The 16373-nt window shown below is 38.0% G+C and overlaps 1 protein-coding gene across 2 annotated transcripts in view; it reads right to left on the reverse strand.

Annotated features, from left to right (window-relative positions):
* Window positions 1-1625: 1625 nt before the first annotated feature.
* Window positions 1626-16373, reverse strand: part of CCDC141 (coiled-coil domain containing 141) — a 180331-nt gene continuing 165583 nt past the window's right edge. For both annotated transcript variants that reach the window (XM_012785842.2, XM_012785846.3), the window contains 2 exons: window positions 13011-13855; window positions 1626-10822 (listed from right to left, as the gene is read on the reverse strand). In XM_012785842.2, the coding sequence (XP_012641296.2) occupies window positions 10555-10822; window positions 13011-13855 (1113 nt within the window). In that variant the 3' untranslated portion in view covers window positions 1626-10554. The remainder of the gene's footprint in view (window positions 10823-13010; window positions 13856-16373) is intronic.

Genomic DNA, 16373 nt, shown 5'->3' on the forward strand with positions numbered 1-16373 from the left:
AGATCAAGTTTATTACCTTTACATTACAGAAACTTAATGTAAATTGTACTTTAAAGAACTCAAAGTAAAGCTAAGAAAGAGGCAAGGAAATTCTATTGTTTCCAGATATTTAGTAGACATAATATATGTTTTATTATCAGCATATAAACCATTAGCAATAAAAAAGAAATGAACACACAAAATATTTGTGCCTAAAGTCATCATATATACTTTAATAACCTTGATATATGAGCTAAAAAAAATCTATCTTTAAGGATCTAGGTTCAGTACTTCTGATGGAAAATTCAAATATTATTACAATAGCCAATGGCTTAAAAAAAAAAAACCAACAGCTGCTTCTCAACTAAGATTTATAATGCTATTATATTAAAATTAAAGTAACCCCTAAGTTCTTTTAGAGGTTAATTTCCATGTAACTTAGTTCTATATAACTCTTTTGGGATTGCTATCAAATTGCTATTTAAGTGGATTTATATTTATATTTAGAGTTGATACATGTATATACATATCTTCTCAATATCTCCCCCCTTCCAATAGCTGTCTGGAAATTTTGTTTGAAATAGACTGGTTTTTAATTATTTATTTTAAAACTAGAGTTGTGCTGAGTGTTATCTGTTGCATGCATATAACTCTTTATGTGATACCACCATTAAATAAGAGAAGCCTGTTTTTTTCATTAACTCTTGGACATCAGTTGTTCATGGCACTGGTGCCCATTAGCATGAGGTATTTTTCTAACCTAATTATGTCACACATCACTTGGCCATTTTTATGTATTACTATAATTCATACAGACAAGAACTGAGAAATTAGTACACACAGACATACACGTTATCCCCAAGATCCAAAACTTTTTAAATGGTTTTAATTCATTCACATTGGTATTAATAGCATGCGACACACTCTGCTACATAATTGTGATTAAGCCAATCAACAAAAATTGCTTATATTTAAAGAAACTGTATAGACTTTTCTAATTCTGAGATTCTCTGTGAGAGGGCTCCAGCACAAGGGAATGAGACTCGCATGCCAAGAAAAAGTCTGCCACAACTGAGGACCAGCCTTCTACCTTAGACCATGGTCCTGACTTGTACATAAACATTCTGTGAAGCTTGGGCCATTCTTCATGGTGTTCACGGCCTGTTTTTAATTGCAATAGTAAATCAATATTTGTGCAATTATAAAATGTACTGCCATAGGTCTGAATAAAACCTACAATAAGCACTTTTTTGCATACCCATTTGTAAGTCCTGCATGGGGTTTTTGCAGTGCTCCACTATTTACACTATTGTATTTATAAAACCTTTGATAAAATACAAGTTTAATATGTGGCTTTTGTGGTACATTGGTTATCTTTTAAGTGATAAAGTAGAATGCCATTTTATTTTAGACAATTGACATATGAGACCAAAAATTGCCTTCAAGAACATGTTTAATGGAAATAAAGAAAACATTTATATTAATATTTAACATTTGCACAATACAAAAAGATTAATTTCCTTGAAAAGTTTCAATGAACCGTAAGTGCCAAGTAGCCAGTTGTATTCTGCCTTTTAATTGATTAACAGACCAACATATGACTTTATGAAATATTACTTTTTAAAGTAAATAAAATGGTTGGCATATTTTAGCTTAGGTTTCTAGCAAGAAATCTTATAAATAACATTAGCAGCATGGGCCCATTCTTACCGACAGGAAAGTACACACACACACACACACACACACACACACACACGAGAGCTACATTCATTCTTGCAGTGTAGCAGACTATCACTTGATTAGTCATCCACTTCAGGATGTGATGTTAGAAACCAGAAAGACTCCATTTCTTCTATTATTATTATTGTGTTATTGTTGGAGAAAGCTCAGTCTACAGTGCTATTAATACAATTTACTACTAATTTTTCTCTCTTGGTCTGTTGATGATGACAATGACCAGCAAATGGTCACATTTGATTTCTGTTCCACATCAAGTATTCCCTTGCTCTGATGAGCATTGTCCCCTTCAAACAATTTACCTCTCTCAAAGCCCTCAACAATTATTACAGAATGCTGTAAGAAAAAAGCAAGTGTGATGTGCGACAGATAGATTTCATTACTCATAATGTCTGTGACCAATTTATCGAAAAGGGGCAATTTCATGTTGCCTGCCTTTGCCATGGTCCCTGAAGGTGCCTGATTCACTGTGATTAATTTATGGGCAGCTCCCTGGCTTTCTCCTACATGCAGTTGTTGCAGGTCTTCTACTTTTGGTGATCTAGGTAGACTCTTATTAGTTCCAAGAATATTTTGTAGAGGTGTTAAGATTTCCTACATAGAAAATCATGATATCTGTGAATAAAGTTAGTTTTACTTCTTCTTTTTATTCTTCATAACTTTTATTTTCTTATCATATTCATTAGCTAGTGTTTTCAGCCTGACACTGAGTAAGAGTGGTGAGCGAGGACATCCCTGCTTTGTTCCCAGTCTTAGGGGGAAGGTGTCCAGACTCTCATATTTAAGGATGGTATTAGCTATAGGGCCTTTGTAGATGTTTTTATCAAGTTGAGGAAGCTTCCTGTTACTAGTTTTTGGAGAGTTTTTTTTTTTTTTTTATCATGAACACATTTTGGCTTTTGTCAAATGTTATTTCTGTATCAATTGATATAATCACATGATTTTTCTTCTTTTGCCTATAGATGTGGTGGATTCATTGATTAATTTTTGAATTTTGAATGAGTCTTGTATACTTTGAACAAATCTCATTTTTGGTATGTATAATTCTTTTTATTTATTGTTAAATTTGATTTCTCTGTATTGTGTTGAGGATTTTTGTGTTTATATTCATGAGTGATATTGTTCTTTAGTTCTCCTTTCTGGTAATACCTTTATCTGGTTTTAGTATTAGGGTAATTCTGACCTCAAAGTATGAGTTAAGAAGAGTTCTCTCTGCTTTTATTTCCTGGAAGAGATTATAGAGCCTTGGTATTATGTTTTTTTCTCCTTAAATGTTTGGTAGATTTGTTGGTGAAATCATCTGAGCCTTATGCTTTCTATTTTGGGAGGTTATTAATTATTCATTTTATTTAATAGATAGAAGGCTGTTCAAGTTGCTTATTTCTGCTTGTGTGAGTTTCGGTAGTTGTGTCTTTCAAGCAATTGATCTATTTCATTTCAATTATCACATTTGTGAGCATAGAGTTGCTTATAGTACCCCTTATTATCCTTTTTTGTTATTTTTTTTTTGAGACAATTTCACTTTGTTGCCCAGATTAGAGTGCCATGGCATCAGCCTAACTCACAGCAACCTCAAACTCCCGGGCTCAAGCAATCCTTCTGCCTCAGCCTCCTGAGTAGCTGGGACTGCAGACATGTGCCACCATGCCCAGCTAATTTTTTCTATATATTTTTAGTCGGCCAATTAATTTTTTTCTATTTTTAGTAGTGACAGAGTCTTGCTCTTGCTCAGGCTGGTTTTGAACTCCTGACCTTGGGCGATCCGCCCGCCTCTGCTTCTCAGAGTGCTAGGATTACAGGCGTGAGCCACTGTATCTGGCCCTTATTATCCTTTTAATGTCCATAGATCAGTAGCAATGACCTTTTCTTTCATTTCTGATCTTGGCAATTTGTGTTTTTCTTTTTTCTTGGTTAGCCTGACTAAAGGTATATCAATTTTATTGATCTTCTCAGAGAACAAGCTTTCAGTTTCATTGATTTTCTCTATTTTTTCCTGTTTTCAATGTCATTGATTTACACTCTAATTTTTAAAATTTCTTTTATTCCACTCACTATAGGCTTAATTAGTTCTTCTTTTTCTAGTTTGCTAAGGTAGAAGCTTAGGTCATTGATTTTAGATTTTTTTTTCTTTCCTATTTTATGTATTTAGTGATATAAATTTCCCTCTAAGCACTGTTTTTGCTGCATCCCATAAATTTTAAATTGTATTTTTATTTCAAAATATTTTAAAATTTCTCTTGAGATTTCTATTTTGATCAGTGTGTTATTTCAAAGTGTGTTGTTTAATCTCTAAATATTTGGAGATTTTTGAGCTGTCTTTCTGGCATAATTCCATTGTGGTCTGAGAACATGCTTTATATAATTATTATTCTTTTAAATTGTTAAGGTGTGATTTATGGCCAAGAATATGGTATGTCTTGGAATGCTTTATGTGAGTATGAGAAGAGTTTGTATTCTGCTCTTGTTGGATAGAACCTTATGAATCAATTAGATAGTGTTTAGTTCATATATATTCTAACATTTGACTGTTAGTAATCCTATTTTCTTGCATTTCTCTCCTTTTTTATACTCTATCACACTGTACACTCCCATTTTGGTTATATTTCTGACCACAACTTTCCTTCCCCCAACCCCTATCCCAGACCCCATTTTTTGTCACTTTGGTTATCTACTATCTTGTTTTGTTATATTTTTGGTCTCACATGTACGTCACAATCAAACAAGTAGTAAACCTATTAGAGGCCTTATCTTGAAGGACTTCTGCTTCTCTAGAACTCCTAACACATGGTATACTTAGGGGTGATGTTCACATAGAAGATGAATAGTTATTGATTGACTTAAATATATGAAGGTGATCCCTCAAATTCAAGAAGAGTACTGAGGTATCCCAGCACACCCCAACAGTGCTGGTTCAAAAGGCTGGTTGGTGTCTAAGAATGAATGTCTCTGCTGATTTTATTACCAGAGAAAGACTTGCATTGCCTCTTCTAAAACATATTCTTTGTATTAGTTTCCTGAGGCTGCCATAATAAAGAACCACAAACCAGTGGGGTAAAACAACAGAAATTCATTCTTTCACAATTCAGAAGGCTAGAAGTCCAAATGTCCAAAGTCTAAGTCATCAGAACAATCTGTCTCCAGTCTCTAGGGAAGAATGAATCCTTCCTCGTTTCTTTTGGCTTCTGGTGGTTGTAATCTCGCGTTCATTGGTGTGTAGAAGCCACTTCCCTCCAATCGCTGCCTCCGGACTCACATTTCCCCCTCCCGGGTGTATCTCCTCTGTGTCTCTGCATCTGTCATGGCTCCTGGTAAAGGCACTGGACTCAGGGTCCACCCTGACACTCCTCAACCCCGTACTGTCTTATAACTGGGTAACAAAACTTGTCAAGTAGAGACATTTATTTTGGCCTCTAACTTCCTCTTGGGCAGCTCCCCCCATGCATTTCCCGAATCCGTAGGAAAGCCACACAGGGAGGGAAGATAAAACCCAAAACAGACACTCAGTGTCTTCACCTTGGCTTCTGGCCATCTTTTTCCTTCCTGTTCTACATTTCCCCAACCACCACTGTAAGTGGAGGAGCATAGCATAAAATCTTTCAGGTTCTTATAGACTCCATTTTTCCACCAGAACATACCATTTTGGTGCTGGAGAAACACTCTAATCTAGTAGCCCAGACCAGAATGTGGTAAGAAGTTCCATTAGTCCTTTAGGAGTAATAGAAATGAATAGATATGCGCGAAAGAGGCACTTTCTAGAGCTGCATTCACTTGAATCCAAGGCCAGCTTCAGGGTTAGCATGGCAGCATCCGCTAGAGAGGGCACTCTGGAGCAAACGGGCATGTTAGCCTCTCTGATCCTTCCAGGTAAGCAGTGTTATACTTTCTCTGCATTTCTGGCTGACCCTGTTTGCCAATAGCTTGTATGAGTGGGTGTGTGCTTACTACTCATTACAAGGAAAGGTGCCTCTCCAGCATCATCAGAATAATATGTGTTGGAGATAATTTGCCATGGATAAAGTATGTCCCTTTATATTTCATCGAATTTTTATCTCCAAAAATTTCATCGTATGATTTTTTTAAATGCTAACATAAGATAAAAATATCATTTTGTAGTTGTTTGGATCAATAAAGTTCTTGGAAAAAGAACAGTTGCTGAATGACAAAGGGAAAAGTTGATTTCATTTTATTGCCCAGCTCGGGAGCTGTTATTCCACAAGTATTGATATTTAAGTGGGCTGTAAATGGAAAAAGAGCTGTAGCAGGGAGCCATCTGAATACAGATTGAAAACCTCAAAGTATGTAACTGTTATTGTTCTGGTTTAAAGAAAAATTGGATTTGATCTATTTTTTCTATATACTCCTATGGTTAAAATATATTTTGATTTTATCTAGTTTTTATTGTGCTAACTGGGAATATACTCACACAAACATTCTTATTTATACAATTCTGTTCTATTTCTTGTCCTTTAAGGAAGACAGAGTGTTAATTTTATGGTAGAAAAAGAAGGATCCAACGAATCAGACTTGCCATGTCCTGGTTTATAAAAATTAAATTCATGTTGCATAGAAAGAAGAGTGAGCAAGCCAAACTCTCAAACTCTAAACACATTGACTTGTTCACCACTTGGGGTATCATGCCTCCAAACTCACCAAACTCACAGTGTTATATAAACTCACCAACACAAAAAACAGTGGTATGGAGATTCAGGGGAAAAGGCCAAATTAGCAGTTTTGTGCTTTCTGTTTTTGAGGTTGAATTCATGCACAGCTGATGACATTCAGATCTCATCTCTCATCTGATGAGAGCAGAAAAAATGAATTGTTTTTGCTTTAAGAAGGACACTGTTTCATTTAGCGAATGCAAATCTTTTCGCTTTCTGATGCAGCTCAAGATTCTGCTTATTATAAATGGAAAATAGTCTGTCATGCTTTGGCATTTGCATTGACACGCACACTATCAGAGCATACTGGGAGGAGACATTTTATTTTGTTTCAACCAACTTACTTCATGGCCACACTTAAAATGCTGTACATACAACAGGGATGTCAAGAGCTTCAGATGGCAATTTTTAGTCAGGAATGGTCATGAATAAAGACAAACATAAAGCAGAACAAGATGCGGTATTCTCTCCTTCCTTCATTTGGAATTCAAATGCTCTAAGTTCTTGGATTTGGCTTCTTTTCTATCTACAAGTATGTGTGAAATGCTGGTTTCATGTAAGGTCTGTTCACAACCGGATCACTGAGCCCCAGCTCCAATTAAATATTGATAATTTGTGTAGTGTTCTGTAGAAGTACATCAATTCTGGTTTTGGCAGTTTGGATTTAGTCACTAAGAGTGGAGGTACCCACTTCCCCCCTTACACCTGACGGTGATTTATGCCCGATTCCATCTGCTATGAAATGATAGAACAAAGATCCTGGACCTTTCCTCTTTCCTCCTCCCTATTACTTTGACCCCAGGAGCCAGCATCTATTTTGAAGTTTAAATTGTCAATCAGGCCCAGAGGGTCTGGAGGGTTCTCATGTAAGTTTTGTAGATGAGGTGAGAGAGTCTTGTGCATGCTGCACAGCTGGAGCCTGATTAGAACTGGCTCATGTCCATAGAAGGAAGGATAATCTTGCTCTTTTACGTTTCCCCCCTCCTCCCTCTAAAAAGTGGGGGAGGGGACAAGCTAGGTTTACCTTTGTTTACCTCTGACAACAATTCAATTCAAAAAATATTTATTGAGTGTGGCTGTGTCTTAGGTGCTGGGAATATGAACATGACAGGGCTGTCACGGATCCTGCTGACTCGCCAGAGGAGACGAGTGCTCAAACACACGATTCTGCTGCTGGGTATTAAGGGACATGGCATGGGCAGGCAGCTCAGGTGCTGACAGTGCAGTTGGCAGGAACGTCTACACTGGACTTGACAGGTCAGAAGGCTTCCCCTTCCCGGGGGAAGTTGTGTCTCAGATGGAACCAGAGGATAAGCAGCAGTTAAGCCACGTGAAGCTAGGGAAGAATATAGTAAGGGAATTCTAGGAAGAAAGGGCTGGAGAGAAGAAGAGCATGGTAGGTTAAAAACCTGAAGTTAAAATGTCACTTTGGTAGGGACAAGGGCAGGGGAGTGGGGAGGGGGCAGGAGATGGGACAAAATAGCAAAATTGTTTCTGTTTTTTGTTCAAATATTTTAGGTTGTATAGAATATTTAGAGATTCGAATGTAAGTATTTCTACAGTGAATTTCTCCTGGAATTTAGTGTGAATAACTACCATGTCAAATGTTTACACATCCTTCTATTGAAAAATCAGAGCTAGAAAACTCCATGATTTTGCCTTACCGGAAGCTGAAGGTGCATTTTGTTTTGCAGTCCTTCAAGGTTTTGAGGACACTTGATTTTTAACCTTTCTTTCATTTTAATTTTATTGTTGAAATGTTTTGATATTACTGACTGTCCAGAATTGTCTCTAGAAGTAAATGGGTGTAAATCATGTATACACCTTAAAATAGAAACACCATTTGCATTTCCTAGTTTTTACATTTTTAACCAGTAACTTCAGTTCATACTTTCATAAGCAGAAGTTTTTGATCAAGACAGAAATCCCAGCATTTAGGAAAATCACACTTAAGTTTTTGAATTTAAAGTATAACCAGAAGAATAACTGAATTATTCTTCACTACTGTGGAAATTACCAGATAGTAAATCAATAATCCAGATGAATAGGTAGATAGATATATAGAAAGCTATCTGAACTATATTTTGAATAACAGCATGATACTTTTCTCTAATATTTGAGCTCTAGGTATATATGTTTACATACACACACACACATACACACAGAAAGGATCTTACATTTTGGTCATACATCATGGATGTATGTATATCTCACTCTATTTCCCAAGGGATTACGTTAATTGGCATGTATCAGGTAAAGCAAACCAGCAATTCCCATGCCCTAAAAACCCCAAGGCACAAATTCAATCAAGTTGACAAAATGAGAAGGGAGATTCTGCCAAATTAATAAAAAAGAGAAAGTGAGAAGAGAGAGAATTTACTACCTAGTCCTGCTTGCTTTCTTTGTACTTGAATAAGTTTTACTCCCAAGGTTTAACACAGGCAATAGCAGTTAGGCAAGATATACAAAATATTTGAAATTGGACAAAAAGGACAGGAAAGTTAACCGACTGTGAGTTTCTTAGGATGCTCTGTACATAAGCTTTAAATAGGTGTCTGTCAAAATTTGGAAGAAAATTAAGAAATTTAATTTTTTAATTAAATTCAATATGCAACACAAGAAAGAATATGCCAACTTTTTACTTGACTACACATTTCACATCTTCAGATAACATTCAGTAACTTTAATATCAACTTGAATATATTACATTTAAATATTTTGATTATTTGCAGACAGTCTTCCAGCAACATAATTAATTCCTTCCCTTCATCAAAAATCTGTAATGAATTATTCTTTCAACTAAAGATTTTTTCCTAGCATGACAAGACTACATTTAAAATCTAGAAAACAAATACCTCTCTTATTCATGTTTATTTTTAAAAGGAAGCAAAAAAAATGCTCTTTTCTGAACAATGCATTTTAGAAAGGCATAAAACATTCTTTAATATTACAGTGATAATTATAAAAAAAATAGAATTCATCTTATACCATCTGATTACACACTTCCCCCACATCCAGAATATACTAAATGTATCCTCCTGAGTTTAATTTCAAGTCTTTAGAAAGGATGTAATCTTAAGAAATTAGAAAGGAATTTAAGCTCCAATTCATAAAACATCATTTTCCCCCATGAGAATAGTTGGAAATTACATATTAACAGCACTCCTTTAATTTAATATTCTAAAGTAACAGCGTCTAAAAAAAGATATCGTGGGCAAGAGGCCAGGGTGATGACAAATTACATTAAACAATATAATTACCCTTAGCCCTCATAGTGAGCTTTTCATTTTCCAGATCTTTACAAGGCACAAAATGAAAACTCTCAATTGCCCAGGAGGTAGATGATGAACTCATTTTCCAGGTGGGAAACTGAGGCAGTGAGATGCTTGCTGCAGACGGAAGCAACGGTCAGCAGCAGAATGAAGGTTAGAAGCAGAAGGGGCTGGGTGCAGTTGTACACGCGGCTGCCCAAAGCGCATCAACAGAATGGCAGGAATCATGTTGGTCCACACCTGCAGCCTGCCTCACATCTTTCCGTACGACACGCAGAGCTGATGGAAGATGGAAACTCCATCTAACGTTGACAGCACATCTGTTCTCCAATGTCAAACTCGTCAGATCAACATGAGGAGTGATTATTTACAGTGATATCCTCAGACTCAGGAATGTAGTCTATGTTGAAATTACATAGAAGGTATTTCAATAAATGAGATCAAGACATGAAAAAGAAAATTAAAGGACAGCTAATGCAACAAGACAATGTCAGTTCAATGTTTTTACTATTACTCTCTACAAAGAGATGTCTCTGAGTATAATTAATAAATGATCAAACAACTGGATTTGAAATTTACCTCACAACTCTATGCTGATGCCAGCCTTAAATTGGGAGGGAATAAACATGGCATATTTTCCTGCATATTATATAGAACACATCTCTTTCTAGAGTACAAAAATATGCACCTTATCTACTGCCAATAATTTACCACGTTCCTCAGATACATTAAGCACTAGAGAAAATTTGATTATTTCACCTGGAGGTGGCATTAGCCAAACAAGCAAGATGGCCAGGCTGAAGATGCATTTGGTGGGGGCTGCTTTGCGGGAGGTGCAGGGAAATAAACAGCTGCATTGTCCTTCAGGTGCCTGAGAATGACATCCATCAGTGCCAACACCACAGTCACTGCGTGAATAGCCAGTACATTAGGGACACGCTGACATAGATGACACACAGGGTTATCCAGTTTATTCTTGTGATTGGTGGCCTGCGGTTACCTGTCACGTGGAGGATGACACTGGAAGAGAGAGTGCCGCTAGGGTTTTGGGCCCGAGCCACATAGAGGCCTGCGTCTGCCTTGCACACCTTCGGAATGAACACCGAATGCATCGTCTCCTTGTGTAAAACCTGCAAGTGCCCATCTGCGAACAATTTCTGGCCCTTCTTGTACCTGAAGCAGAGAGTCAGTTTTCAAAGTCAGGATTGCTCTTTATTCACGTCATTTCCAAGTTCTGATAACTATTGCAAGTAGGCCCATTACCACAGCAATATTCTCTAGAGTCAGCGGGGAGCTCTGTAGCTACAGGAAATTCCAGTGGGGCTGTTTATCTTTCAAGCAGCAGTTGGCAACTGGTGGCCAGAGGATTGCTTTGACTGGCTCAGGCCATGTTTTTGAAAAATTGAATTTTTTGACAATCTTTAACAATTGGAATATTACATATGAAAATTCAGATATGAGCTACTCTTTAAAAGCCAGACCATCTGGTCACACTGGGCCACCATTTGCTCAGGGCAGTGATTACCTAGAGTGTGAAATGGCACCTTCCTATCTGGCCTGCTTTGTTCTTTTAGTCACTATGAAACAGCAGCTATGACTCCTTCTTGGAATTCGTAGGGGAGTGAGACTCATCTGCCCATCACAGTCATACCACAAGACCCACTCGACAGATGTGCTGTTTTAAAGGATAGTACTTACGCATCATCTCCTGATGAAATGGGTTCATTTAGTTTTTGTAACTTAATTCCATTAGAAGCAGAAAGTGATTTCTATTATAAAAGGTATGTATGCAGTGGGATTATGACTGTTAATGACATATTTCTAAAAGTTTCCTATGAACACGAGCACTTAACTGCATCTTTTTATAGAGCAAATAGTTTATTTTGTATATACAAGATTATTGTTTATTTATTTCTACCCACATTCTTCCATGCAAGGAATGATGATGACAAACCTGAATCATTTTCTGTTCCCATTGCCTAAGTGATAATTTTGCATTTCTCTGGGTGTCCTCCTAAAAATATATGATTCCCTGATAGTTTGACAGTTGTTAATTGAGCAAAATTGTTGTAAATCTGATGGCAAAATATTTTTTCATGATATTGCAATAGTTTTTAAATGATATGTTACTGCAGTGGTTCTTCAACCACATATACTAACCAAGTTATTTATTATATGGACAAAAACAAGAGACACGTCAGACAACATTTTTTCTTTGGGGTGAACTGATATTTAATAATGAATTCAATATCTTTTAAATTCATAAATATGAAATTCCTGATTTGTAAAAAGCATGCAATTGTAAAAACAATAGAATAAAACAAAAAGCATAAGTGGCTGCACTATATCAGAAGTGCAATCTCTTTTAATAATTTGAGAAACCAAAGTTTTCTCGTAAGTTCTTTAGACAACCAGTTCACACTTCAAGTACCATCAGTTGGCACACCTAATAATTGAAACTGTTAGTTTAATGTCTACTGAAACATTATGATAAATAAATGTTATTTTACTTTGTTTATAAGTGTAAATTCACTCTCAACATATCTGTAACTTTGTCCTCAAATAAATCTACTTAAGGACAAAAAATTTCTACATGTTTAAAAGTATCCCACATATTGAGAAAGTTAGAACTGCTTCTATTGTTAACAACAGTAGATGATTCAAAACCTGTCTTCTACAGTTTCCTTTTACTAAACAAAATAGGCTAAAAAATAATGATGTCTCCGGAGTGAAATCATGTTGTTCACAGCTCGGTTATGACACTACTACCTTTCAAAACTGGGTTTACTGCCTGTCACCTGGAGCAACTGTGAAAGAAATATTGTTATTCCACCTTCACATCAAAGAAATGTATAAAAAGACATCTTAGTAAAACAAACAAATATTATAAAAGTGGCAAGTGTGACCCTGTTGGAAAGATGGAGAAGATGAAATAGATAAGTGAAAGAAAAGGGAAAACCCCAAATTATTACGTTTTTTTCATTGCATAAGGGAAGTAACCTCAAGAAAATTTCATGCTTGTGTAGAAATAGACAACAGGAAAGAAATGCAACCCGCAATCTTTAGAAATGTGGAATGTTAAACTGAAAGAAAAACAAAAACAAGCACAACCAATTTCCAGTGATTTTGGAGTTTGTTAAATTATTATTTTATATGGTTACTTTCTTTTGTCTTAAGGGTATCAACCATGCTGCTACTAAAGTGAGAGTTGGGGGGGTGATAGGAGATTGAATCATGCAAAGTTGCAGTGTGGTAGAATATTAATCAGCAAGCCCTAAACTTTTAAGTTAGTGCCCACAGAATGATTTTCTCCATGACTCAGTTTGTTTCTGTTTATGGCTTGTCATTATAGGCTACCCACCATGTCAGTGTAGGCTCTGGAAATCCTGTTACTTCAACTTCCAAAGTCACTGGAGAACCTTCCATAACAGTTACATTAGACAGGAGCCTGGAGAAATTAGGTGCCTGGTCAGCTATGCTGACCACGCTGTTCTTTGCTGATGTGCTTTTAATCTCTTCTTGGGGAACCATTTGACTCTGATAGCCCCGGCTGGTGCCTGATTGAAACCTGAGGCCCGAGGACACATGGGGGGAAGCATGCAGCCTGGCCCGGGTTTTAGTGGAGTTATGATCAGCATGCATTTCCTCCTGCGTCTCTAGCAAACGGCCCTGAGCCTGAGGGTGCTGCGGTAAAGCTCTCTCATGCGCTTCACTCGGCATGCTCTCTGGATGCCCTGCACTGATTTTGTGCAAGGCAGTACTCTTTTCCAGAAATCCTCCGGAGGCTAATGAGGGCTCAGCTTTGGCTTGGAGGGAAGGCCTTTCAAAATGACTTGAAAATGTTTCTCTTTTGTCATTGCATGCATCAGCAAAAGCAACAGGTGGTGGAAGAACAGATTCCTGGGCCTCCTCTGGACTGCTGGCCTCCACCTGCATCCCGGGGCTGCTTATGAAAAGGCCGAGGGAGGAGCTGGGAGGCTCCTCCACCTCCATGTCAGATGGTGCAAGGAGGGACTCAGGGCTTGCCGGGAGGGGCGGCAAGGAGACGTCGTCAGGTGAGACACACTCGTATTCTGACAGCATGTCTTCAGGCGGGAGTGGGCCCTGGATGCCGCCCTCTTTGGGAGCAGACAGCTGCTGTTGGTCCCCTGGAAGCCCATCTCCCCCTGTTCCACCGATGGGCACATTTGCCACCTGCACCTGCCCCTACAAAAGAGAAAAGCCAAAGCTTCCTTAGTTCACTTTTCTTTTACCAGGTTCAATTACAGTGAAACTCAACTTCAGAGAGACAACTTGAGAAAATCTACAGTGAGTCCAAGCTTAGGGGCGCAGAGCAAGGACTACAGACGTGGAACCATTTGTCTGTCTGACCTGAGCACAGTCCCGCCCCATGACCAAGGAATAGTTAAATTGAAATGAATCCTCTGAATCAAATGAAATAGACCTTGTGAAATGGAAGAGAGAAAGCCCTAGTTTTTGTTTGTAATGAAGGGGTTGGACTGAATCAACATCTTTCAAACCATGATCTGAGGAGTCTCCTCAACCAGCAAATTCTGCTTTTTTCTGGTTTGTCTACACTCCGTGTGAACACAGAGACCTCCTTGTTAGGTAATCCCTCAGACCTTCCCAGAATAACCCCTCTTCTCTATCAGGAAAGCCTTTTTTTTCAGTTGTAGTAAAATATACATAACATAAAACATACCATTTTTTGAAAGTCATATACTGTACTTGGAAAAACAAATGTACCCTTTTAACCATTTCTAAGTATATAGTTCAGTGGCAGTAAGTGCATTCATGTTGTGCAACCGTCAACACCATCCATCTCCAGAACTTTGTCCTCTTTCCAAACTGAAACTCTGTACCCATCAAACATGGACTCCCCTCCCGCTTCCTTTCCCCTGACTCAGCTCCTGGCAGCCACCATCCTACTTTCTGTCTCTGCGAATTGGACTCTCTGTACCTCATCTAGAGAAAGCCATTCTTAATGACTGGTTTTATTTTCTTAAAGCCCCTCAGTTTTATTCTCATATTGAGAAAAAAAATTATCGAGCACCATAGTACCTATATATATGTATGCTGGGCATTGGAGGAATAATGTAGTGAGTAAAAGGAGACACAGTCTCTGCACCCTGGGGACAGCAGCCTAGTGAGAGAGGAAGATGTTAGTGGAACAATCCCATGTGATGGCCTTTCACAAGGCAGCACACCAAGATACAACAGGGGCGCACCTGTCACTTGTCGCTCTGCCCCCAGTGGAGAGTAGGTCCTGCTAGGAGCCATGAATGCAGTACTTCTCCCCCTGCTGACACTTCCCACTCGTTCTCCCTGCTGATCCATGTCCATCTTTGGTTTAAGAAGAGGCTCAACAGTCCCTTGCGGCAGAGACTCTAAAGAATATCGAAGCTGAAAAGTGATCTCATCTATCCCAACCTGCTTGTTTTATATCTACTTTCTGTGCCTTTCCTTAGCATTTTGGGTGCACTTTTACTTAGTTACCATGTACTGGTTTTTGTCCCATGTAACTAATGCACATAGGAAGGTCATGTCTTGCCTTGACTTTCAGTTCTTCATTTTAGCCCATGGTCTTGCTCTTGACATATACTTTAGAAGTCATTTTTTGGGAAAATTAATGCAATTTCAGGTTGAAGAGTAGAAGTAAAATAATAGATCTTTCTATTGTCCCACAGAGAAGATCTCTCCTCAGAGAAAGCATAAACCCAGCTTAGAGAAACTGGTTTCCTTCAGACATTTAGTAGAAGTTTAAATTCTGGCTTTAAAACCCAGAAGTTCTTAGAAATTCCTTTCATTAAAAAAATTACTAAATAAACTCACATGTGGCAGGGAACACCCCTCTTTTGGCTGCCCTGCCACAGCTGAGCTCAGCTCCCCTCTTCCACCCCTTCCCGAAAGCCGAGTGCTTATTTTACTTCTCTAGGAACTTTTATCCAACCTCCTATTCAGTCTAAGACTCTCCTCTGCGACACTCTGTCAGCCTCTATTTGGACGCTTTTTTGAAAGGGTACTTTCTTTGAGAAACTTATGCCTTACTTGCATTAAGAATGTATTTCTATATTTAGCAAAGATCAGCCTTCCTGAATTTTCCACCAATGGATCTAAATTGGCCTCCTACAGCTACAGAGAAGTCCGACTGCTCTCCAATTTTAACAGCACTTTGACTATTTGGAGCATCAGTCCCACAGCTTTTAAGTCTCTTTCTTTGTACCAAACACCCTCTTCTTCTGCCTTAACTCTCTCTCATCCTTTTGGTCACTGTCTGGGAGGTCCGACTCTTGTCTGGCTACAAGCTCCTTCTTAGGAGGCTCCTCTCTTTTGATTTGCTGTCCACCAAATGGTGTGTTCGGGTTGGCTCTAAGACATGAAAATCCCCTGCAGGAACCTAGTGGTGTCTAGATGTGTACCCAACTGGATGGGTAGGTACATCTATCGAAATCAGGTGTGAAGTTTTGGGAAACCCACTAGAAAAGTCCAAGTCATGTCCTCCAATCCAGCTTTTATTGGCTACTGATTCCTGACTTCTATGTTTCAGTTGGTGCCAAACACACAAAGGGAATCCAAGAATATTATTTTTATTTTACTTTCTTACAATTCCTAAAATAGAAAAGTACTTTCCAGAGAAAATAATACTACCAGATAATTTCTACTAACAATAAAAGGGAGAAAAATTTCTCAAGTTCTTTTCTAGAAACATTTCAATTTAGTAATT

Source organism: Microcebus murinus, chromosome 8 (genome assembly GCF_040939455.1).
Source record: "Microcebus murinus isolate Inina chromosome 8, M.murinus_Inina_mat1.0, whole genome shotgun sequence".
In the NCBI taxonomy this organism is placed as follows: Eukaryota; Metazoa; Chordata; class Mammalia; order Primates; family Cheirogaleidae; genus Microcebus; species Microcebus murinus.